The 25,716-nt window shown below is 46.5% G+C and overlaps 2 protein-coding genes across 3 annotated transcripts in view; both read right to left on the bottom strand.

Annotated features, from left to right (window-relative positions):
* Positions 1-402: 402 nt before the first annotated feature.
* On the bottom strand, positions 403-10,472 carry LOC117968829 (probable ATP-dependent RNA helicase ddx6). 2 transcript variants are annotated; one of them, XM_059019959.1, is made up of 14 exons: positions 10,258-10,472; positions 7,761-8,563; positions 7,370-7,433; positions 6,705-6,809; positions 6,301-6,430; positions 5,883-6,029; positions 5,648-5,742; positions 5,117-5,239; positions 4,780-4,908; positions 4,505-4,621; positions 4,206-4,269; positions 3,858-3,959; positions 3,319-3,520; positions 403-3,016 (listed from the first exon to the last, which is right to left on the bottom strand). In XM_059019959.1, exons 2-13 carry the CDS (start codon positions 7,958-7,960, stop codon positions 3,321-3,323), a joined length of 1,476 nt encoding a protein of 491 aa, XP_058875942.1. In that variant the 5' UTR covers positions 7,961-8,563; positions 10,258-10,472; the 3' UTR covers positions 403-3,016; positions 3,319-3,320. The 2 variants fall into 2 exon arrangements, with proteins under 2 accessions (XP_058875942.1, XP_058875941.1); XM_059019958.1 differs by having other exon boundaries at positions 10,301-10,472.
* A 5,362-nt stretch (positions 10,473-15,834) lies between these two features.
* Positions 15,835-25,716, bottom strand: part of LOC117964943 (B-cell lymphoma 3 protein-like) — a 20,366-nt gene continuing 10,484 nt past the window's right edge. Inside the window, exons 4-9 of the mRNA XM_059019964.1 lie at positions 21,251-21,452; positions 19,662-19,750; positions 18,907-18,984; positions 17,725-17,892; positions 17,170-17,302; positions 15,835-16,536 (exon numbers count right to left, since the gene is read on the bottom strand). Of these exons, the coding sequence (XP_058875947.1) occupies positions 15,971-16,536; positions 17,170-17,302; positions 17,725-17,892; positions 18,907-18,984; positions 19,662-19,750; positions 21,251-21,452 (1,236 nt within the window). The 3' untranslated portion in view covers positions 15,835-15,970. The remainder of the gene's footprint in view (positions 16,537-17,169; positions 17,303-17,724; positions 17,893-18,906; positions 18,985-19,661; positions 19,751-21,250; positions 21,453-25,716) is intronic.

Raw genomic sequence — 25,716 nt, 5'->3', positions numbered from 1 at the left:
TGCGATCCCAATGTTGAAGAATTCGTCTCGCTTCCCCTCTATGAGAGGGTAACGCGTTGACGACAGCCAGACTGCTCATGGAAATGCATCTCTATGTGAACCAAAAGCTAAAACACAAAGACAGCTCAACTCAGCAAGGTGCTTTTTCAAAGTCTATCCCGAGGAACTTAAAAAGCTGCAAACCAGCAGGAGCAGACAAGCACATTTTAAACCTCCCCCCATCCCATCCCTCCCCTCCCTCCCTTCCCTCCCTATCCCTCATCCATCCCTCCCCCTCCCTATCCCTCCCCCTCCTCCCTATCCCTCATCCATCCCTCCCTCCTCCCTATCCCCCATCCATCCCTATCCCTCCTCCCTATCCCCCCCCCCCCCCCCCCCCTCCTAACACACACGTTAGGAATGTCAATGCACCTTCAGCCTTAAAACCTTAAACAAAAAAACAACAGACACAAGTTCTCAATACGGGAGTCTCTGGAACTAGAACGAGGTTCGACTCTGGAATCTGACGCAGCCGTCCGTCTCTACACTGAGCGAGCGAGCGGGACCTGCCTGGAAAGCTGGGACTGACATCACAGCGGGGGAGTCTTTTCAGAAGCGGGTTACTGTTTTAACAGAGCGTGACGGAAATGGTCAGTCAGGTCAGTTCAATTCACACATCTTACGCTGGGCACAAGCTATGAAGGGATGCAGTTAAATCTGAACTCAACTACTGTGGTTTCCACCCGAGATGTAATTTGAAAAAACAGCAGGATTTGTAATCTCTAGCCATTCAGTTTTAATGACGTCGGCTAGCTAGATTTTTTTTTTTTTTTTCAAGGTTTGGTGGTGAGATTACTAGTGCTGGTTAAACTTTTTTTTTATTTTTTTAAATAGCACAGTAACTTGACAGCACAGAGACGTCGCTAACAGCGAGGACGCTGGAGCAGGAAGGTGGAGAGACGTTGCTAACACTGTCCACATGTCTTTGGTTCTGTGACGTACAGAAGTCTCATTCATACAGGCATTAGCTTAAGGGCTGAATACCTTGCTTTAAAAAAAAAAAAAAGCCACATTTTAGAAGCGCCTTCCTGACAAACCCAAATGAGGTCAGTCACACGCAAGACATGTCAACACACCAACACGTACGATCGCACATGGTCTTGGTATGTTCTATACATATGTACAGTATATACACACAGAGGCAGACGGCACAGCCTGTAGGAACTAATACGACAGATCTTATTTTTAGACTGCTAGGCTAGAGAGCGGGTTCTTTAACACGGGTCCTCTTCCCTGGTCAGAGCTCACCTTTCACAGCTTTTTAAATAAACAATAAAATATAAACCCTAAAACTAAAAAGCACAGACTGTCAAGTTTCCTCAGAAACGTCCTACCAGAGACTCGAGAACTTCACATATTTATGATACAGTATTTACAATTCGCCTGATCGCTTTTGTACATGTATTATACAGTTTTATGTACAAGTTGAACAAAGGTTTCTACCCGACTTTCCTTTGGGCTTCGAAAGAAAGAATTTAAAAGGATTCAGTTTCTCGCTAGTTTTGTAGGTGATTCTACTCCACCCAACATGAATCAATTTGTGCTTTGATACAGAGGGGCAATAGTTACACTGGTACCAAAAAAAAAACAATTAAAAAGAACCAAAATGATCTTACAGTTCCAGATGCATCTTTTGGGGAAAAAAAATGAAGAAATTCAATTCTATACAGGAGAAAGCTCTCTACTGAACTCAGCAAACAGCAATCCAGACTCTTCATGTCATCTGCAGTCGTGTGGGGAATCTTCATCGGAAATAACAGAACGCAGGATTTTGAAGAAATTCCAAACAGGACGATTCCTTAAAACAAGCATTCTGGATCCCACTTCTTGCGTTCCAATCCCTGTTTTATTTTTTGGGGAGGGGTGGGGAGCTCAGGGGGTAGGTGGCCGTTCTCTCCTTTAATTTCTTTATTTTTGTAGAAGTTCCTTCTGTCACCCCCCCTTCCCTTGAGCTTAGCAAAAAAAAATCCTGCGTGTTGTAAATATGCATTAGAATTCAGCATTGGGTCTGCTGTAAATTTTCCAAAATAATACATTGCTCTACGCACCAACAAAAAGTCTCTTAAGAACGCGTCTCCAGTTCAATCCACAGATCGTTTTTTTTTTAATTTTATTTTTTAAATTCCACACCCAGAGTCCAGTCCTCTAGGAGAACTGTCCCCAACTCATCTCTTGGAAAATTAATAAATCCGGCTCCTCACTGCAGTCCTTATAAGCCGTGGTTTTGAAAAAAAAAAAAAACACATTTGTTCTACGCGTTCCCAAGCTTTGAATTCTAATCGCGTATTTATTTTGAATTCCAGTCAGCTTGCGAGCTGTCCTTTAACAAGAATCAAAGAATCCAACTCCGACTCGGAGATGCAGAGAGGGGAGTGAAGTCTGGATTATAAAGCGAAAAAGGAGAGCAAGAAAAAGTGGGGCTCCATCTTAAAACTACTGAGAAAGAAACTAACAAAAAAGACAAAAAAATAGGTGTTTAGTGGGTGCTGCATTTACCTTCCGAACAGGAGGGAGCGATAAGGCACTTAATACTGCAGTAAGACCGGTCAGATACTGGGGACAGATTGGCAGGTTTGGTGCGAGGATTGAAAAGGATTTGGGGATAAAATCAGTCAGTCACTTTAGAGTTGATTCGCTCCCTCCTGGCGATGAAGGAATCGGGGGGGGGGGGGGTGGGGTAAGATTTCAGAGGGAGAATCGGAGGGCGTGAGGGGGGTGGGGGGTCCAGAAAGCTGTCTTTTTACAGCTTTGTTCAGTGTTGCCTTCACACACAAAAAAAAAAAAACTGCTAGAGGGTGTTTTTTTCTTTGAGTGTAATGATTTTTAACAAAAAAACTACAACAGCAAGGATTGCTGATCCAGGCTTACTTGAAAATATGGGATTGAAATACGGAATTTTTTCCAAATTAGAGAAGTCTTTGTGCAGTACCAGATACATCCCTCGAGAGAAGAAAAAGCCACCTGCTGCCCAACAGCCCTGGAAGAAAAATAAATTAAATTCAGGGAGAGAAATATCAAAAAAAGTAAATAATAAAATATATAGCTGCAGAGTAGTATTTCATGTTAGATTTCCAATTTGTCAGTTTTTCTTTAAGAAGTGTATGTGAAAACTACAAAGCGACGGTGTTAACGTAACATTACTCCAGCACAAAATGACTTCAATTCTATAAGGCGCTGGTGTAAAACTTTTGTCCGGAGCTGTGGTAGTCTCTGAACCGAGGAGAGAGTGTGGGGGTTACTGTAAGGAGTACTGTGGAGGCAGCGTGGCTCTCTCCGTACCGTTAGGGGTGCTCCTCCAGCGCCACGTCGTGGGCTTCCTGCCCGTGCAGCTCCGAGTGGTACTCCGCCACGTACAGGCTCTTGTCGATGCTGCTCGGGATGGGCTTGATCTCCGTCACCAGCTGGTCCTCGATGGATTTCAGGTTGAAGCGGTCCTCCGAAGTGATCAGGTTGATAGCCAGACCCAGGTGACCAAAACGCCCTGAGAAAGAGAGAGAGAGAGAGAGAGCAGTATTGCATAGCTGTTTGATGCATGCCTGGTTTCGCTAGAAGTTTAATAATCAGACACTCCTGAGCTTGTTAGCTAGACACACTGGGGCTGATCAAGCTGGTAGTAAAACCTGGACTGGATCACACTGCTGTGCAATAGGAGTTATATATTTCCACCTCTGTTGATCTCTTATTTAAAAAATAAATAAATAAAATAAAAGAAAGGTGGAACTAACAGCACAGGGGCAACAGATTCCAAAAATGGGGCTATTTTCTCCAAAAAGCGTCACTGTTTCATGCAGCACACACACACACGGGGCTCCACTCACCTGACCGGCCGATGCGGTGCAGGTATGTCTCTGCGTTCTTTGGGAAGTCGAAGTTGATCACCACGTTCACTGCCTGGATATCGATGCCTCTTGTGAACAGATCTGCAGAGAACAAGAGCCCGTTATCACACAGAGGTGACAGCACAGCCTGGGGTTCACAACACACACACACACACACACACACAGAGGTAACAGCACAGCCTAGGGTTCACAACACAGGCACACACACACAGCATCACACTGACATGGCAGCCCTACACCCAGGCCTGGGGTTCAGAACTCCCCTCAATGAAGTGTATTATTAATATTGAAATGATCAGGAGCCAGCAGTTAGGGTTAGACACTCACCTGTGCAGACCAGGTTCCTACACAATCCGTTTCTGAAGTCGTGGAACACACGGTTTCTGTACTCCTGCACACAAACAAACACAGAGCTGAAGACAGTGGAGATTTAAGAAATAAAAAAGGCCAACATTTAAAACCTCACACACAGAGAGCATTGAGGAGACGGAAAGGACTACCAAGGGTTAGCTAGTCACGTTGCTGAGGCAGAATCACTGGGATCCTTTAAGACCCGACTTGACAAAGCTCAGAGATCAATCAGATTGGAACTGGACAGGCTGAATGGTTCGTGTGTGCGCACGCACCTGCATCATCTTGGCGTGGATGTAGAAGCAGGAGTATCCCAGCTGGGTGATCTTTTTGGCCAGAAGCTCCACTCGCTGGGTCGAGTTGCAGAAGATGATCGACTGGTTAATTTGGAGCTGATGACAAAAAATTAAAAAAAACAGACTTGTTACAAATGGTCTTTGCTACCTTGTAGGTCAAAAAGGACAATGCAAAATTCAAACCCCGAATTCTTAACTGAAAATAACAGAGTTAGTATTTTCAGACAGCAGGTACTTGTAACAATGGTCCTCACCCTGGAGAACAGCGTGTTCAGGCAGTGCACCTTCTGCCTCTCCGTCACGTAAGCGTAGAACTGAGTGATTCCTTTCAGGGTGAGCTCGTCCATCAGGTTAATCTCATAGGGCTTCTGCAGGTGCTTGCTCTGAAAACACACAGGCAAATAAAAGACAAGACACAAAATAAGTAAAAGCCACCGCGCTCACGTCTGTGCGAGACGCGGCCCGGCAACATCGGACGCTGCAACAGTCTTTACAGACTCAATTCAGAATTACGTCGACTTTTTTGCTCATGTAAACATTGATGCTTAACCAGAGATGGGATCTGCCCAATTAAAATCAGCCGTTTCTCACCATGAATTTCTGTACGCTGATGGGGAAGGTGGCAGAGTAGAGCAGGATCTGCCTGTTTTTGGGGAGGTAGCTGATGATCTCCTCGATTAGGACCACAAAGTCCTGAGACAGCAGCTTGTCAGCCTAAGAGAGAGAGAGAGAGGATTAGAATAATACTGTGAGGGGATTAGAATACTGTGTGCCACACAGAGTCCTCAATCCTGTAAAACACAGAGAACCTGAAAACATTTGGATTAAAAAACTGCACACTATGAACATAATTTACACCTTATTTTACAATCAAAGAAACTACAAAACGATATTGCAAAAGAGGTCTAGCGGAAGCCATAACTGTAGTACAGGAGTTTGAAATGTCACTTTTTCATTAAGTAGGTGGGGGGGAAGGGACACTCCAAAGCGGAGGTGTGTATTTCAGTATGTTAGCGTGACATTATTCCAGCAGGTTTCATCCTCCTTGATGAAGATGAGATGTTAATCCTGTAGGGGGATGCTGCAAAGCGTACAGCACTGCCAGATCAAAGCGGACCTCACCTCATCCATCACCATCACCTGGACCCGGTCCACTTTGGCCACTCCTTTCTTAATCAGGTCCACGATTCTGCCGGGCGTGGCGATTATCACGTGGACTGTGCGCAGAGAGAGAGAGAGAGAGAGATCCGTCAGAGAACACACACACATTACATTTTGACAAAGGACTGGCCCCATGAGATATTCATACCTAGTCCGTCACCCCCCCTCCCTCCTCCCCAGCCCCCCCCCCCCTCACCGGTCTCGTCCAGCCTCATGATGTCATCGCGCAGGTTGGTCCCTCCTGTGGTAGCCATCACCTTCACCTCTCCCATGTGTTTGCTGATCTGGATGCAGATCTGACTGACCTGCAGGGCGAGCTCACGAGTGGGAACCATGACGATCGCTGAGAGAGGGAGAGAGAGAGAGAGAGGGGGAGAGAGAGAGAGAGAGAGAGAGGGTTACTAACACACACACAGACTCTGAAACACAGAGCGAGAGCGAGTGAGAGAGAGACAGAGAGAGAGAGATGTGGATGAGACTAGAAGTGTACAACATTCACGGGTGTGTGTGTGCATGGAGAAGCTCACTGTTGCTTTTATGATGCACTGAAATGTTAATGCATTCTCTTTTAACCAATCAGGCTGTGCAGCCCCAGCCCCCAGCCCCCAGCCTACCCTGGATATTATCCTTCTTGAGGTCCAGCCGTTCCAGAAGCGGGATGAGGTAGGCGCCGCTCTTCCCCGTCCCGTTTTTGGCTCTGGCCAGAATGTCCCGTCCAGACAGTGCAATGGGCATACTCTCCTCCTGAGCAGGGACCAAAACAAAACACATTGAGTTTCCATTTACAACGTTGAAACTTTACTGTAAAATCACGTTTAAAACATTTCAAACATTTAGATATTGAGCAGGGATGGGAAGAAGACTCCTATTGCACAGCAGTGTCACCCAGTCCAGGTTTTACCACCAGCTTGATCAGCCCCCAGTGTGTCTAGGTAACAGGCTCAGGTGTTATTATTAAGCTCACAGTGAAGCCAGGAACGGATCAGACTGTGCAGCTGAAATTGAACCTGGACCTCACCTGAATGGGCGAAGGCTTCTCCCAGCCCATCTCAAAGATTCCCATCAGCAGCTCCCGTTTCAAACAGTAATCTTCAAACTCGTTGCCTTTTGTGGAAGTTACATCCTGTGCATGGGGGGGGGGGGGGGAGGAGAGAGAGAGAGAGAGAGAGAGAGAGAGAGAGAGACAGAGAGACAGAGAGACTTTATACAGGGCTTGAAATGTTCACAACTCCCCTCAATGAAGTCTATTATTAATATTGAAATGATCAGGAGCCAGGAGTTTGAGCAGGGTTACAAACTCACACTAGCCCTGCTGCTGCTGCTGCTGCACCCAGTCCTGGGGTTCAGAGCTCCCCTCAATGAAGTCTAGTATTATTATTATTAATATTGAAATGATCAGGAGTCAGGAGTTTGAGCAGGGTTACAAACTCACACTAGCCCTGCTGCTGCTGCTGCTGCTGCACCCAGTCCTGGGGTTCAGAGCCCCCCTCAATGAAGTCTAGTATTATTAATATTGAAATGATCAGGAGCCAGGAGTTTGAGCAGGGTTACAAACTCACACGAGCCCTGCTGCTGCTGCTGCTGCTGCACCCAGTCCTGGGGTTCAGAGCTCCCCTCAATGAAGTCTATCGCTATTGAAATGTCCACAGCGTCGCAGTGCTGTGTAGGGTGTGTGTCACTTACTGAAGTCCTGATTCTCATGTCCTTCGGAGGGAGCTGTAGATTCTTCTTCCAGTCATCCCCGAACCTGCAAGGACAGAAAGAGACCGAACGCATGAACGAAGGAACGGAAATCAAAAAAGAGAGCCCTCCCATCTCTCAGGCTGAACTCCAAACACGTGGGATTATTTCATTTAAAACTACATATCATAAAAATGTACAGCATGTATAAAAGTGTGTGTGTCTCTCAAGTGCTTGGGTTTGTGATGACAAGGGATCCTAATTTTCCTTAAAAAACAAAACTGCGTCAGTCTGCAATTAAAATAGAAGGCTAAAAGTCGCTCATTATCTCCTGTAAAAGCTGGAGTGGAATAACCGTCCAGGACCAGGATGGATTGGACAGCCCTGCTCTTACCTGATCCCTCCACTGTTCGGAGGAGCTCCAGGCTTCTGAGGGGCAGCGCTCTGCAGCAGGTGAGGGGGCTTGACGGGGTGCCCGATCCCAGGGGGTCCTGACTGAGGGGCGGCAGGCTTTTGCTGTCCTCTCAGCTGCCCGTTCTGTTTGCTCAGTCCCATCAGCATCGGGGCAGGGTTCTCGGTCCTGGCTGTGGCCATATTGCACGTCTCTCTTCCCCCCTCGATTTTCTTTTTCCTATGGATCGTTTGTTCCTTTTAAGAACTTCAAAACGTATTCCCGTGTGCGATTACAAGAGGTTTTTTCCCCTGGTTTGAAATCCTCCTTTGACAGCTTGTAATAAAAAAAACACAGACACGGCCGTCCACACAGAAGTTTTGATAAGTCAGTAAAGAAACGCTCTTCGCAAATGAAGAGAAGTAATATATATATTTATGTATATATAAACATATATATATATTAATATATTCGGAAGAGTAAAGGCTTGCTTCAGTAACAGCAGCTCAGTACATCCACCAGAGCCTCTTCGGTGATGATGAAGTTTATGAAGTTTGCTCTTCGTCTTTCGTTTTTGCTTTTTTGAACTTTAAAAGGTTTTTCTTCCTCTTGTCATTTATAGTAAAAATTCAACAGTTTATTTTCCTATAAAAAAGAGCAAGTTACTTCACAGTGATCCAGATATATATCTTAGTTGTTTTTTTTTGTAGACACACATATATTTTTTTATTTATCTTCTTTCAGTTCGTTGTAGATTCGTTTTTTCTCAAGTGCAAACAAGTGTTGGGTTTTGATACTTCGAATACCTGCAACAGAGAAGAGAAACAGGGGTGAGATCTCGCACTGCTTCAGAAAGATCCGGGCTTTATAAACGCAGGTTCCCTACCTGCTTAGCACCAAGCGCTTCTACGTGTGCAGGGATGGAAACCAGACTCCTATTGCACAGCAGTGTGATCCGCTCCTGGTTTCACTCGGAGTTTAATAATCAGACACACCTGAGCTTGTTAGCTAGACACACTGGGGGCTGATCAAGCTGGTAGTAAAACCTGGAATGGATCACACTGCTGTGCAATGGGAGTCTGATTTCCATCCATGATTATCAAGTGTTCTCTTGTAAAGCACTTTGTTTAGAAACAGTATTTAAATTGAGATCTGGGTTTCCTGACTTCCAGTTTATACTGTGGACAAATTCATTCTCTCTCTCTCTATATATATATATATATATATATACACACATATATACACACACAGGAATATTAAATTAACTTATTAAATATAAAGTACAGGTGTACAACGTATAACAAATACAAAAGGTATTTAGGATGTTTCCGACAGAGCCCCTTAATCAGCTAAAATGCCACAAATACAAAGCAACAGCCATTTGTAACAAATACAGGTGCTTTAAAAATGTACCCTTAGACAGTCATTTAAAAAACAGGTAGGTTTTATATATAAAAATAATAATTCATTGAAGTTTAACATGGGTTGTTGCCAGATAAACACTCCCCTGAACTCGCTTTCTCTGTGCTTATTCGGTCACAGCGGGGTTTGTGAAATTCGCAGCTCGGCTTTTGATTATCTGGTGAATATAATATAGTTACAAGCCTGCAATCCGACCGCTAAACGAAACCAAAAAATAAAAACAAACACCGGCTGTGTTATTAGACCAGGCTTCGCAACATCACGGTATAAAAACGCACCTCTCTTTAAATATCGAGCCTTGCACCCGGACGAGATTTATTAAAAATATCCGTCTGGAACAAAACTAGCAACAATAAACAGCCGCTATATAATGAAAAAACAAATCCAAGTGTTTGATTTCATAGTGTCTAGAGGAACAAAGGCTTGTTTATTTAAATATATATATATATATATAATTAGGATAAACTGAGTTGGTATTTTTAATTTTTAAAATACATGACAGCGTAGTTAGTCTGTAGGGACACGGTTAATGTTTTCAGACTCCACCACAGCTGTTTAAAAACAGTATCAAAACACGGGCCAGTTTAGTGAAACAGTTATTCAAAAAACAAAATTAGAAAGGCTGTTTTTTTCTTCTTCTGATAAATAAAATAAAACCACAAATCATTTTAAAACAGATAATATACCGTGACCCCCCCCCCCCCCCGTACCCCCTCTGATAAATATACAGAATTATATTCTGCATCAACTCCTTGTTAGTAAACATAAGAGAAAAAAAACACGAGTTTTGACGATTTTAAAAAGGTAAGAACGCCACTGACCGTTGGAAAAGAGATTTATTACATTTTATAAGCCGGCAATAAAAACACACGAACGAAGAGGACGCGTCTAGAGATTCAAAAGAAAGGCTGACATTCCCCTGCTTTGTTTTGATGTTTTTGTGTGTCGTTTTATATTATTTAAACCACACCGGGTAACACCTCCTACTCAGAATACACAAACCAACAAACACAGACTCAACGAAACTTGGATTTATTTTCAAAACATTCCCCTCGCTGCGCCTTCCCCTCGTCCATACCCGGCTATAAAGAACCCCCCGGTAATGAACCGTGTTGTGTTACCCTCCGTCGTGCGTGACTGGCACCGCTTCGCTGCGGATGGACTCGGATTGAGTTTTGAATCCTAGCTCCAGTACCGGGACCCGTCCTATTGTTAGCTTTCTATAAAATCAACAGTTCAACATGGCCGCTCCGTCTCCCTCGCAGTGCCGGAAGAGACGTCACCTCCTCCACCGCCAGCGCGCCGCTGCCTTCTGGGAGATGTAGTCCCCAGGTCGACTGTAGTTCTAATTCTGTAAAATTAGAACTATTATTATTATTATTATTAGTAGTAGTAGTAGTCGTAGTCGTAGTCGTAGTCGTAGTAGTATTTTGTTGCATTTTGCAACTTTATTTTATTTATATTTTTGTAACACCGATTACAAAAAATAAGCAAATTATTATTATTTATTTATTACCTGACGCCCTTATCCAGGGGCGACTTACAATTGTTACAAGATATCACATTATTTTTACATACAATTCCCCATTTATACAGTTGGGTTTTAACTGGAGCAATCTAGGTAAAGTACCTTGCTCAAGGGTACAGCAGCAGTGTCCCCCCACCTGGGATTGAACCCACGACCCTCCGGTCAAGAGTCCAGAGCCCTAACCACTACTCCACACTGCTGCCCTAATACAATAGATCAAAACAATTATATTTGTTAGTCAGGTTAAAATACAATACAATATAATTTGCTTTTACAGCACCACGTGAACATCTCAGGATGCGTTATAATGAAAACTAAAAAAAAAAAACACACACACACACACACACACACACACGCACACACACATTGTCCAATCAACCCAGCTGAAGAATAAGCAACTCAAATCAATACGTTTTAAAATGCGATTTAAAGACAGAGTCCCAAAGACAGGGAGCAGAACAGCGAACAGACCCTCATCTCTCCTGATTTTAGACCCATCTAGGAACTCCCGAAGACTCAGCGTCCTCTGATCTCAAAGGAGGGACTGGGAGCATACAGTAGGAGGCTGTGTGGTCCAGTGGTTAAAGAAAAGGGCTTGTAACCAGGAGGTCCCCGGTTCAAATCCCATCTCAACCACTGACTCATTGTGTGACCCTGAGCAAGTCACTTAACCTCCTTGTGCTCCGTCTTTCGGGTGAGGCGTAGTTGTAAGTGACTCTGCAGCTGATGCATAGTTCACACACCCGAGTCTCTGTAAGTCGCCTTGGATAAAGGCGTCTGCTAAATAAACAAATAATAATAGATAATAAGCGTTATTTAAATACTCAGTCCTGAGCTCCACGGGACGCCGGTGCATTGATTTGGCTGTTCAAATCCAAGCTGTATGTTTTTGCATTCCCAGCGCTCGTTCTTAAACTGAGGGAGACACGGAGCCGCTTGCGGATCGGAACCGGGTTTCAGGAGGCTGGGTTTCAGGCCACAGCGCACCAGGCAGGGAGACTTGGGGGGGGTTTGGTACAGCAAACCTCAGACTAGGTCTCTCGGTGGTTTCCTGGAACCAGGTTTCAAGCCGCTGTTCCTGAAGAAAAAAGCGGTTTCGTGTTAAACCCAGCTGTGTATGCTTGCGTGTCAGTTTGCGGTTTTATTTCACGAAGGTAGATATCGATCAGAAAGGGAGGGGGGGGGGGGGGGGGGGGGGATGTACTCGACGGGACTGCAATTGTAAAAAAAAAAAACAATTCACAGAAAAACCGTTTTGGGGTCCGGGTGCGAGTACAGAATATGAACGCGGCTTCCGTGCGAGATTTGCATGAGGCAGGAAACCCGTCCAGGGAGTTTCCCCGGCTCCGCCAGCCACGGTTTCAGTTTTCATTCAGGTGTCTGTTAGGGGAGGTCTCGCCACAAACCACAGCGCAGCCGCGTCCGGTTCCACGAGTTGCCGAGGCGACGCGCATTCCCGTAAGCGTGTGAAGCAACAGCAGCCCCGTGCCTAGCACCCGTTCTGGGTCACTGCCATAGGATTTCCGGTAACAGGCAAGCACCAAATTCACATTTCTTAGAAAAACAAAAACACCAGCTGTCATGCACTCTAAATCATTGTGCTTATCATTCTAAAAGTTTTCAGAAATGTACTACATATTTGCAACAGTCCCAGCGTCCTGTTTGAGGAGTTATAGAGAGTTCACGCTAGCACTGAAAGGGTTAAAAATAATGACAGCAAATTCCTAATGCATTCCCGGCTCAATCCCACCCGAATATCTTCCACGCTCCCTCTGAGTCCTGAAGTCGTTCGTTTTGAATTCATTCACGTGGATTTTAATTACCCGCCTATTCATGCCAACGCAGACCACGTGTATAAGCCACGCATTCACGCGTGATTCAACGCTGCTCACTATCCTGCTGGTGGGCGATTATTGCACATGACTCATAGACGTGCGGTTCCTAGTGGCCGATTGATCCCAGAGCTTTGTCAAGTCGGGGGTTTTAACATCATTGATTACAAAGTGATTAGGGCAGCAGTGTGGAGTAGTGGTCAGGGCTCTGGACTCTTGACCGGAGGGTTGTGGGTTCAATCCCCAGTGGGGGACACTGCTGTTGTACCCTTGAGCAAGGTACTTTACCTAGATTGCTCCAGTAAAAACCCAACTGTATAAATGGGTAATTGTATGTAAAATAATGTGATATCTGTATAATATGAAATAATGTATAATGTGATATCTTGTAACAATTGTAAGTCGCCCTGGATAAGGGCGTCTGCTAAGAAATAAATAAATAATAATAATAAAAGTAATTCAGCATCAACGACCCGACTCGGTAGCCCATTCCACCCACCCTCACCGCTCTCTGTGTGTGGAAAAAGGGTCTGCGTCCCTCGGTCCTAAGTCTAGCTCCACTTTCCAGCTATGGGGGTGTGCTGCGGGGTCCCGGTTTCTGTGGAGTTGATAGGTTTTTGATACTAGCTGCTGCTATGGGGTTAACGCTGCGAGCTCCTTTTGCAGGTACGTGGCTCAGCCGGTTCAAAGGAAATCAGATTAGAGAACCTGTCCACTGAGCCGGGGAATACCCAGGAATGCGCGCGGTTACATTTCCAGCCAACGAGGGAGAGAGACGGGGGGGAGCGTTATTGATTTAGAAATCAGGGAAACGCAAGAACAGGGAAGCACTGCAGCCGCGGGGGAACCACCTGCAGTTACACACCGATTTAAAATAAATAAATAAATAAATAATAATAAAAAAAATGTCTGCAACCACCAAGCTGTAATGTTCGTGCATTACACTAGGGGGCAGTGTAAGCATTGTAATGGCGCCATAATTACACCGCGTGGTTCTATTATGTGAAATTTGCTGGCAGTTCCACAGCATTCTTCATCAGCTGAGTTTCCACACCCCCTCTGATAATGATGGAACGGCAACACTTGAGAAGGCTCGGTGGCCCAGCGGTTCAAGAAAGGGGCTTGTTTGTTCCCAGGAGGTTCCAGGTTCAATCCCAGCCACTGACTCACTGTGTGCGACCCTGAGCAAGTCACTGAACCTGCTTGTCATCCGTCCTTCGGATGAGACGTCAAACAAACGAGCTCCTATTGGAAGTGACTCTGCAGCAGCAGCAGCAGCAGCAGGTGTTGATGATGCAGAGTTCACCCCCCTAGTCTCTGTAAGTCGCTTTGGATAAAAGCGTCTGCTAAATGACTGTGTCTGTGTGTGAACCAACCAGTGCATTCAAATCAATTCTCTTAACTCTTATTAACACTAATAATTAGAGTCCTCGAGGCGGTTCAAGGCAGTGCGAGGTACAGAACTGTACTCTGCGTTGTGATTGCTCTGGTATTTATTATGATTTTTTTTTTACGATTATGGGATGGTTTTTTTGTTCCGTGGTTATTATTAGACACGGAAAAAAAACAAAACAAAAAAAAAAACAAAACAGGACGAATAAACACATTTAAAAAAGGATTACAAACAAAAAGACGCAGTTCATGCTGACACAATGTGTGTGTGTGTGTGTGTGTGTGCTTTAAAATGCTTCCCTATGCTTTACCAGACCTCTCTGTGCTTTACAATGCTTCCCTGTGCTTTACCAGACCTCTCTGTGCTTTACAATGCTTCCCTGTGCTTTACCAGACCTCTCTGTGCTTTACAATGCTTCCCTATGCTTTACCAGACCTCTCTGTGCTTTACAATGCTTCCCTATGCTTTACCAGACCTCTCTGTGCTTTACAATGCTTCCCTATGCTTTACCAGACCTCTCTGTGCTTTACAATGCTTCCCTATGCTTTACCAGACCTCTCTGTGCTTTACAATGCTTCCCTATGCTTTACCAGACCTCTCTGTGCTTTACAATGCTTCCCTATGCTTTACCAGACCTCTCTGTGCTTTACAATGCTTCCCTATGCTTTACCAGACCTCTCTGTGCTTTACAATGCTTCCCTATGCTTTACCAGACCTCTCTGTGCTTTACAATGCTTCACCATGCTGTCACTGTGCTTCATTACACTTTGCTGTGCTTTCACTATCGCACATATTTAATATTTAATATAATAACCCAGGCTTTTGAGGCTCTTCTTACATAAATATCTTTTTTTTTTTTTATTCAAAGCTTTTTTGTCAGGATCTGCAAATATAAAGACATCCAGCTGAAAAATAATTTACAAATTCAGGAATCATAAAAAAAACACACAAACAAAAAGAAATTACTGGTAGTAACATTAACAACAGCAATAATTAATAATAATAATAATCATAATAATAATAAGAAGAAGAATAATCCGTGAATGCTGTTGTAATGTCTGGTTTCAGGCTGCATCGCTCCTGTTAGAGTGCTGTGTCAGTAATGCAGGTAGAATGCTGTGTGTGCTCTGTCTCTCCAGGTCCTGTGTGTGCAGTTATCACAGTTATCACAGAAGATGTTGTGAAGTTAGCCAGCTTCATTCCCCGTACCCTCCCCTAGCATGACCTTGCTTCCCTCTTTACCATCGTCTCTGAGGCGTGTTCTGTACTTACAGAGATAGCGAGCGAGCAGCGCAGCTTTGACCTTTACACCGGAGCCCAAAGCGCGACGTTAATATCCTTCCCCACCTCCTCACAAGTCAGCTCCGAGACATCTGAATATCTACAGTCGTGTGTGAATTTATTACAGAACCTGAAGCTGTGGGCAAAATGTTTTGCAGCATGCCCCTATAGAATGAACTCCTGTTGCTTCATGAAGCTGAATGCAACCTGCTGGAATAACATCACGTTAACATATTGAATTGCACTCTGCTATGTGGTTTTCCCAGGTGCTGTACAGTCTACACAGGTATTTCCTGTTTTTACAGGGTTTGTCCAATTTGTGTAAAAAAACAAAAACAAAACCAGACAAAGTAAAACCCCTTCAATTGTCATGAAGTTTGCAAGTTGTTTTCGACATGCTGTTAAGTTTTCAATTCCTCGCCTGTTTGATTGTCTGTGGTGATGTGCACTCCTATCAGATGGCAAGATGCCAAGGACACAGATAATTCCCCTGCGGTTAGTTCTGAGAAATTAGATTAAGGGTTTCACTTCTGTGTAAACCTCCCCGCACCTCCCCCAACATAACCCCCTTCACCTAACCCTCTTCCCCCTTCACTTAACCCTCTCCCCCCTTCACCTAACCCTCTCCCCCCTTCAGCGAATCCTCTCCCTCCAGCTGAGAAGGCACCAGAGCTGGCACGCATGTCTGCATGGCTCAATGTCTAATGATCGAAGACGCTAGTTTTAGTGAGTTTTAGTGGGGGGGGTGGGGGGGTCGTCAACTTTCACCTTTGCCCCCGCTGCTGACGCTCATGGTAGACACGTCCGATTGGTCACTGCTCCTGCTGGAGGGGCGGGTCTTGAGCGGCGCAGGGCTCTGGGAGTCAAAGGAGGGCTGCGATTGGTCCAGAGAGATCCCTGCGAGCGGGTGATTGGACGCTCTTGCGGGAGACGGGAGGAGGTAGGGCTGGAGGAAGGCAGTGGGGTGGGGGATGCACGGCCCCTCCAGGTAATATCCCTGTGGCAGGTTCCTGTAGTGTCCCTGTTTGGCGTACAGGACCCCGGGACTGAAAGGGGGTCCATTACTGAAGCTGTGGAAGTTAGGCAAGGCTGCTGGGCTCAGAGCTCCCCCTGGCTGGTAAGACCGGCATTGCACGTGGCTTTCATCTCTGCCCGGCGACAGCCGCTGTCCCTCGCTGGATTGGCTGGCTGGAGGTCTCTGGGGAGGAGCTAGCAGAGGGCTGGAGGAAGGGGGCGGGGCCAGGAGGTGGTGTTGGTGTTGAACTGGAGGAGCAGCCAATGGGGAGCGTCGAGGGGCGGGGCCAGGCGATGGGATTGAGTTTCCTGTTTGGAGAGAAAAAAGAGAGAGAGATTAGACAAGAAGTTTTACAAAGATGTACTGCGAGTTCTGACAAATACAGAGCTGAATGTTATATGCAACACTGCAGAGCTGTATAGAGGTCTATAGGAAAAAGAACTCCACTCCACATTGCAGAGCTGTATAGAGGTCTACAGGAAAGAGATCTCCACTCAACACTGCAGAGCTGTATAGAGGTCTATAGGAAAAAGAACTCCACTCCACATTGCAGAGCTGTATAGAGGTCTACAGGAAAGAGATCTCCACTCAACACTGCAGAGCTGTATAGAGGTCTATAGGAAAGAGAACTCAACACTGCAGAGCTGTATAGAGGTCTACAGGAAAGAGATATCCACTCAACACTGCAGAGCTGTATAGAGGTCTATAGGAAAGAGAACTCAACACTGCAGAGCTGTATAGAGGTCTACAGGAAAGAGATATCCACTCAACACTGCAGAGCTGTATAGAGGTCTATAGGAAAGAGAACTCAACACTGCAGAGCTGTATAGAGGTCTATAGGAAAGAGATCTCCCCTCAGCACTGCAGAGCTGCACAGAGCAGTCCCCTCTCCTGTGCAGGTAGTGTTGTGTAGCGCAGGGCTGCAGCGGTGTGTCTCGTACCGTTGTGTGTGTGCGTGGGCGAGCTCGACGAGCTGCGGCTGTCGTGTGGAGAGGCGAGGAGCTCCGCGGTGATCTCGGGGAGTTTGGGATTGGCTCCGACCCTTGACCCCTTCCCCCTCAGCGCGTCAATCACCTGGAGATTATAAAAAAAAAATGAGGTTTCGCTCAAAACCTACATCCCACATTATTATTATTATTATTATTTTTATTATTATTATTATTATTATTATTATTATTATTATTATTATCCAGAGACTAGGGGCTGAACTCTGCATCATCAACAACTGCTGCAGAGTCACCTCCAATAGGAGCTCATTTGTTTTACGTCTCGTCCGAAGGACAGAGCACAAGGAGGTTCAGACACAGTGAGTCAGTGGCTGGGATTGAACCTGGAACCTCCTGATAACAAACAAGCCCCTTTCTTGAACCGCTGGGCCACCGAGCCTTCTCTCATGCTGCTGGGGCGAATCAGAGGTCACTTACAAAAGGACCTTGGCTTTCCCGTCTGATCCGAAGTTTGCTGTATTGAACCCAATGCATGAGGTGCAGGCTCACCTTCTTGTTCTTTGCCACCATGAGGGCCGTGTCGTTGTGGTAGTTCTTGATGCCGCAGTCGGCCCCGTTCTTCAGCAGCACCCTGGTGATGTCCAGGAGCCCCCGGCCGCTGGCCGAGTGCAGCGCGGTGTTACCGGAGTAGCTCTGAGCATTCACATGGGCCCCATGCTGGAAACACACACACAGAAACACACACTGCAGTTTGAGCCAGTCCTGGTTTCACTATGAGACAGGGCAGACAGCACAGCCTCCCTGCCACTCGCTTTCATTATGAGCAAGACATCACACAGGCTCCCATTGACGGCAGCGCGACACCACTTCTCCTAATAGTCACTTTTCTCCTAACAGCTGAAACCACAGCCACATCTATAGAACACGCTCTGTTGCTCTTCTCCAGCTCTGCCTCAGATTTCATCCACATCATACTTGTACAGGGATGGGAATAAGACTCCCGTTGCAAAGCAGTGTGATCCAGTCCTGGTTTTACTTGGAGTTTAATAAGACACACCTGAGCTTGTTACCTAGACACACCGAGGCTATTATACTGTGCAATAAGAGTTCCATCCCTGCAGTTTCTTCTAGTTTCAATAACCCTGATGAAGGCACTAGAGCCCAAACGCTGGTCTGCTTGACTCGGTCTCTTCTAGTTTCAATCACACTGATGAAGGCACTAGAGCCCAAACGCTGGTCTGCTTGACTCGGTCTCTTCTAGTTTCAATCACACTGATGAAGGCACTAGAGCCCAAACGCTGGTCTGCTTGACTCTGTCTCTTCTAGTTTCAATAACACTGATGAAGGCACTAGAGCCCAAACGCTGGTCTGCTTGACTCGGTCTCTTCTAGTTTCAATCACACTGATGAAGGCACTAGAGCCCAAACGCTGGTCTGCTTGACTCTGTCTCTTCTAGTTTCAATAATGCTGATGAAGGCACTAGAGCCCAAACGCTGGTCTGCTTGACTTGGTCTCTTCTAGTTTCAATCACACTGATGAAGGCACTAGAGCCCAAACGCTGGTCTGCTTGACTTTCTCAGTTTCTTCTAGTTTCTAGTTATTGGGAAAAGGGGACGGTCCTGGTCAAACTGGGACATCTGGTCACCCTAGCAGAGAGAAACCATTATCCAGCCTCCCCCCCCCACGCTGTGCCCCCTAGTGGATGTAAAAGATCCTCATCCTGCTACTCACCTCGATCAGGAAGTTCACCATTCCCAGGCTGTTGTTTTCCACTGCGTGAATGAGAGGGCTGCGCCCGCTTTTAATATCCTGGGGGAAAAAACAACAAAAAAACAAACAAAAATGAAGGTCCACGATAGAAACACGAGGTGTGCAGCCATCGGACATCTTCCAGGAGCGACCGGAACATTTTCAACGATGAAATAATAACAAGCATTACAATAAATAAATAAATAAATAACTAAATAAATGCATGCTTGTTTGCCACGCAATCCTTTACACATTTTTGGTTTCTCTGAGTTAGTTGATAAACAGTTGCTTGGGTTTGTGTGGATCGCTGTTCAGTCTTTAAGAAAAGCAGCGATCATCACAAACCCAAGCAGCTGTTTCTGAATTCACTCTGAACGGTAAAATCAGCCCGATGGACACCAGAGACCCTCATCTGACTGTCAGGATCTGATTTCTGTGGAGAGCTAAATATGAATAATTGAATAATCGAGTAACCGAACAATCAAATAATCAAGTAACCGAGTAATCGGTTTGTGCAGCACTATAAAATACTACAGGTAGCTGACAAGTTGAGTTAGATTGTGGGAGTCACCTCCTTTAGTCTGATCTCAATGAAGCAATCATATATCATTTTTTTTCAGGTGCATTGATTGTGTCCTGCAGAGGTTTCTTTGTGTTTTTTGTTTAAACTCGGAGTGAATTCTAGGAAGGGAGAGTGTTTGTAAGCGAGGGCACTGCCGCGCTGCTCAGTGTCTCACCACAGCGTCGATGTCGGCTCCTCTGCTCAGCAGCGTGGCCAGCAAGTCCTTTCCATTGTTATTCACAGCGATGTGTAGAGGAGTGAAGCCTGGGGGTGAATCACACACACACACACACACACACTGAGTCACTCTACATACAGGTGCTGATAGCAAGTTTCAGCTGATTTTGCAGGTTCCCCCCCCCCCCCCATGCGTTTCCCATGATTATCCTGTGCATTTACCACAGCTTACCGTTAGTGTTATATGCTTTACCATGCCTTGCCTGTGCTTTACCATGCCTTGGTATTCTTTACCATGCTTTCACTGGGCTGTATCACACTCTGATGAGCTTTTACTTAAGGAAACTTTTATAAGGGGAGCAGAGGAGGGATGGAGAGAGGGATGGAGGGAGGGATGGATGGAGGGATGGATGGATGGTGGGATGGATGGATGGATGGAGGGATGGATGGATGGATGGAGGGATGGATGGATGGAGGGATGGATGGATGGAGGGAAGGAGGGATGGAGAGATGGATGGAGGGATGGATGGATGGAGGGAAGGAGGGATGGAGAGATGGATGGAGGGATGGATGGATGGAGGGATGGGTGGATGGATGGATGGAGGGATGGGTGGATGGATGGATGGAGGGATGGATGGATGGATGGATGGAGGGATGGGTGGATGGATGGATGGAGGGATGGAGGGATGGAGGGATGGATGGATGGATGGATGGAGGGATGGATGGAGGGATGGAGGGATGGATGGATGGATGGTGGGATGGATGGATGGAGGGTGGGATGGATGGATGGAGGGATGGATGGATGGATGGATGGAGGGATGGGTGGATGGAGGGATGGAGGGATGGAGGGATGGATGGATGGATGGATGGAGGGATGGATGGAGGGATGGAGGGATGGATGGATGGATGGAGGGATGGATGGATGGATGGATGGAGGGATGGGTGGATGGATGGATGGAGGGATGGAGGGATGGATGGAGGGTGGGATGGATGGATGGAGGGATGGATGGAGGGATGGATGGAGGGATGGAGGGATGGATGGATGGAGGGAAGGAGGGATGGAGAGATGGATGGTGGGATGGATGGATGGAGGGATGGATGGAGGGATGGATGGATGGAGGGATGGAGGGGTGGGGTGCAGGCAGGGGAAGGAAGGGAGTGCTGGGCCGTGCTTCTCGGAGCTCTCGTTGTTTCTGTAGTTGGGGGATTTCCACAGGCGGCTCAGAGAAACTTCTTTACCAGTGTTTATATTAACAACACTAACCTCAGATAGCGAGAGAGAGAGAGAGAGAGAGAGTGTGTGTGAGAGAAAGAGGGAGAGCAAGAGAGATAGTGAAAGAGATTGAGAGAGAGAAAGAGAGAGAGAGACAGAGAGAGAGAGAGAGCGAGTGAGAGTGAGAGAGAGTGAGAGAGAGAGTGATAGAGAGAGGCACTTCACTTTACAGTCAGTAAGTCAGTCAGTCAGTCAGTCAGCCAGCATTAGAGTCTATTCTATAGACGTGCCTGTGGCTTCAGCTATGACGAGAGACGACTGAGAAAAACGCTGTTGCTATACCGTGAATGGGAGCCTTTGTGACGTTTGCTCACCTTGGTAGTTCCTGGCCTCCAGGTCCAGTTTGTCCTGGCTCTGGCCCAGTATCTCTTGCAGACAGTCTTGCTGGCTGTGTTCGCAGGCCAGGTGGATCGCAGTCTGGCCGTTCCGGTCCAGCAGCATCGCACTGGCGCCCTGACCAACCAGGTGACCGACCAGCTGGGGCTGATGGGTAATCACCGCCAAGTGCAGAGGAGTCTGGGTAAAAGACAGAACCAGAGAGGCAATGTTTCTTAATATGCTGTACCTCTCTGTGCTTTACAATGCTTCCCTATGCTTTACCAGACCTCTCTGTGCTTTACAATGCTTCCCTATGCTTTACCAGACCTCTCTGTGCTTTATAATGCTTCCCTATGCTTTACCAGGCCTCTCTGTGCTTTACAATGCTTCCCTATGCTTTACCAGACCTCTCTGTGCTTTACAATGCTTCCCTATGCTTTACCAGACCTCTCTGTGCTTTACAATGCTTCCCTATGCTTTACCACACCTCTCTGTGCTTTACAATGCTTCCCTGTGCTTTACCAGACCTCTCTGTGCTTTACAATGCTTCCCTATGCTTTACCAGACCTCTATGAGCTTTACAATGCTTCCCTATGCTTTACCAGACCTCTCTGTGCTTTACAATGCTTCCCTGTGCTTTATTAAACTTTGCTTATGCTGTGGGACACTCTTCTTCGGATGGTCCCTGTATTTTCACACACAGTAAGTCTTGCCTCTCGCATGCTGTTTTGCTGACATATGGGTTCTCCAACTATTCATATCAGCAACAGCTGACTATTACACAAAAATATACAAAAAAACTCCCTTCATTTGGTCTCTTGACTGGAAGCAGCTTGATGTGAAAGTGAAAGGAGTCTTTATTACTTCAAAAGAAACTCACAAATCCCCATTCCTGAGACAGATCGACACCCAGTCCCAAACATATGAGAAACCGAGTCACACAGACCAGCGTTTGGGCTCTAGTGCCTTCATCAGTGTTATTGAAACTAGAAGAGACCGAGTCAAGCAGACCAGCGTTTGGGCTCCAGTGCCTTCATCAGTGTTATTGAAACTAGAAGAGACCGAGTCAAGCAGACCAGCGTTTGGGCTCTAGTGCCTTCATCAGTGTGATTGAAACTAGAAGAGACCAAGTCAAGCAGACCAGCGTTTGGGCTCTAGTGCCTTCATCAGTGTTATTGAAACACGAATATGAATTGGAGCGATTGTTAATCCGAGGTGTGTCGGGTGTCTCTCTTGAGTCCTGCTTCATTCGCTCACTCAGCAGCTCATCAGCATGTTTTTCTCAATGCCTGCGTGTCTCAGGCAGAGCTGCGGACGCCCTGCTCTGTTTCTGTTACCAGAATCACTAGCTGGAGAGCGGAGAGCTCACATCCTCTCTCTGGTTTCTGGGGTTTTTCTGAGGCAGTCGAGATGCGATTGGGAACTTACTCTAGTGCCTGAGCAGGTGATAAGCATGCGGTTTGATACAGGCAGCGTGTGGCTGTCGCAGGGAGTGTGTGTGTGTGCGGAGAGAGGCACCCAGGGGCCCCGTTTCACAACCTGGGCACAGAGAGCGCAGGGCTTCCCGTAATCCTGAGCGCTCGCTGTTAACCCTGCGCGTTCTGAGAACCTCGATCTGCGTCAGCGAGGTGAGAGATGGGGCAGATAGCGGTGTGGTGGTTAGGAGGCGTGCGTAAGAAAAGTAGAGAGAGACAGAGAGAGCAATCGCACAGTGACACACACATTCATAAACTCACACACACTGAGACACACACTGACACGCACAAACACACACACACACACTGACACGCACAAACACACACTGAGACACACACACACACTGACACTCACAAACTCACACACACACACTGACACGCACAAACTCACACACACACACTGACACGCACAAACACACACTGAGACACACACACACACTGACACTCACAAACTCACACACACACACACTGACACTCACAAACTCACACACACACACTGACACTCACAAACACACACTGAGACACACACACACACTGACACTCACAAACTCACACACACACACTGACTCTCACAAACTCACACACACACACTGACACGCACAAACACACACTGAGACACACACACACACTGACACTCACAAACTCACACACACACACTGACACGCACAAACACACACTGAGACACACACACACACTGACACTCACAAACTCACACACACACACTGACACTCACAAACTCACACACACACACACTGACTCTCACAAACTCACACACACACACTGACACGCACAAACACACACTGAGACACACACACACACTGACACTCACAAACTCACACACACACACACTGACACTCACAAACTCACACACACACACACTGACACTCACAAACTCACACACACACACACTGACTCTCACAAACTCACACACACACACTGACACTCACAAACTCACACACACACACTGACACTCACAAACTCACACACACACACACTGACACTCACAAACTCACACACACACACTGACACTCACAAACTCACACACACACACTGACACTCACAAACTCACACACACACACTGACACTCACAAACTCACACACACACACACTGACACTCACAAACTCACACACACACACTGACACGCACAAACTCACACACACACACTGACACGCACAAACACACACTGAGACAAACACACACACTGACACTCACAAACTCACACACACACACTGACACTCACAAACTCACACACACACACACTGACACTCACAAACTCACACACACACACTGACACTCACAAACTCACACACACACACACTGACACTCACAAACTCACACACACACACTGACACTCACAAACTCACACACACACACACTGACACTCACAAACTCACACACACACACTGACACGCACAAACTCACACACACACACTGACACGCACAAACACACACTGAGACAAACACACACACTGACACTCACAAACTCACACACACACACTGACACGCACAAACTCACACACACACACTGACACTTACAAACTCACACACACACACTGACACACACAAACACACACTGAGACCCACACACACACTGACACACACAAACTCACACACTGAGACACACACACACTGAGACACACACACACTGAGACACACACAAACTCACACACTGAGACACACACACACTGAGACACACACAAACTCACACACTGACACACACACACACTGACATACAGACACACTGACACACTGACACACACACACACACACAGACACACACACTGACACACAGACACACACACACTGAGACACACACACACTGACACACAGACACACTGACACACAGACACACACACACACTGAGACACACACGCTGCTATATTGAACCGGATGTGCTGTCCTCAGTGCCTCGGGGGGGTCTGTCTGTGGGGGGTCTGCGATGAGGCACTGAAATACCAGGAATGGAAGGATCTGACGAAAGAGACGCGCTTGTCTGCTTGACTCAGATCCACCAGACAAGAGTGAGAAAAACAAAGAAGGAAAGAAAGAAAGAAAGAAGGGGGAATTGAATAAGAAAGCATTGAAAAGAAAGAAAGGGAGAAAAAGGCAATTAAAAGAAAGAAATACAGGGAAAGAGAGAAAGAAAAAGAACGAGAGAGAGAGAGACAGAGTGAGAGAGAGAGAGAGAGAGAGAGAGAGAGAGAGAGAGAGACAGAGAGACAGAGAGACAGAGAGAGAGAGAGTGAGAGAGTGCTGTGTGTGCTGTCCCTTTAAGACTGGGCTCTCACATCTGGCTCTGTGCTTGCCTGTATGAATCTTTGTTCTGCGGAAGGGCAGGGCTGTGCTGTGCACGGGGTTACAGTAAGTGCACTGCACTGTAAACACTCAGCTGCTATTCTGGTAAGAGGCTCACAAACAGAAACAGAGAGGAGAGTTTCTTAATAACTAACAGAGATTGCCCTGAGACAATCATACTGTAAACTTAACCCTGGGGATGCCAGCTTAGAACAACACTACTGCAGATTCAACACGCACACACACTGACACACACACGCACACACACACTGACACACACACACACACACACTGACACACACACACACACACACACACACACACACACACTGACACGCACACACACACACTGACACACACACACACACTGACACGCACACAAACACACACACTGACACGCACACACACACACACACTGACACACACACACACACACACACACACACACACACACACTGACACGCACACACACACACACTGACATGCATACACACACACACACTGACACACAAACACACACACACTGACACGCACACACACACACTGACACGCACACACACACACAGACACACACACACACACACACAGACACACACACACACACACGCACACACTCCCTTTCCTCTCAGCTCTCTCTTCAAGCGCACCCTTTCCTAGAATTTCTCTCAGCCAGACTGAGTCAAAGTGAAAC

Source organism: Acipenser ruthenus, unplaced genomic scaffold (genome assembly GCF_902713425.1).
Source record: "Acipenser ruthenus unplaced genomic scaffold, fAciRut3.2 maternal haplotype, whole genome shotgun sequence".
Lineage (NCBI taxonomy): Eukaryota > Metazoa > Chordata > Actinopteri > Acipenseriformes > Acipenseridae > Acipenser > Acipenser ruthenus.
This window is presented reverse-complemented; position numbering and strand designations above follow the sequence as displayed.

Excerpts from the sequence above, each read along its gene's own strand:
- LOC117968829 (XM_059019959.1), bottom strand. The coding sequence starts at position 7,960 with ATGGCCACAGCCAGGACCGAGAACCCTGCCCCGATGCTGATGGGACTG. Across the intron at positions 6,030-6,300 it reads CAAGAAGGATAATATCCAGG|CGATCGTCATGGTTCCCACT; the intron begins GTAGGCTGGGGG and ends TCCCTCTCTCAG. Across the intron at positions 3,521-3,857 it reads GCACCGCATCGGCCGGTCAG|GGCGTTTTGGTCACCTGGGT; the intron begins GTGAGTGGAGCC and ends TCTCTTTCTCAG.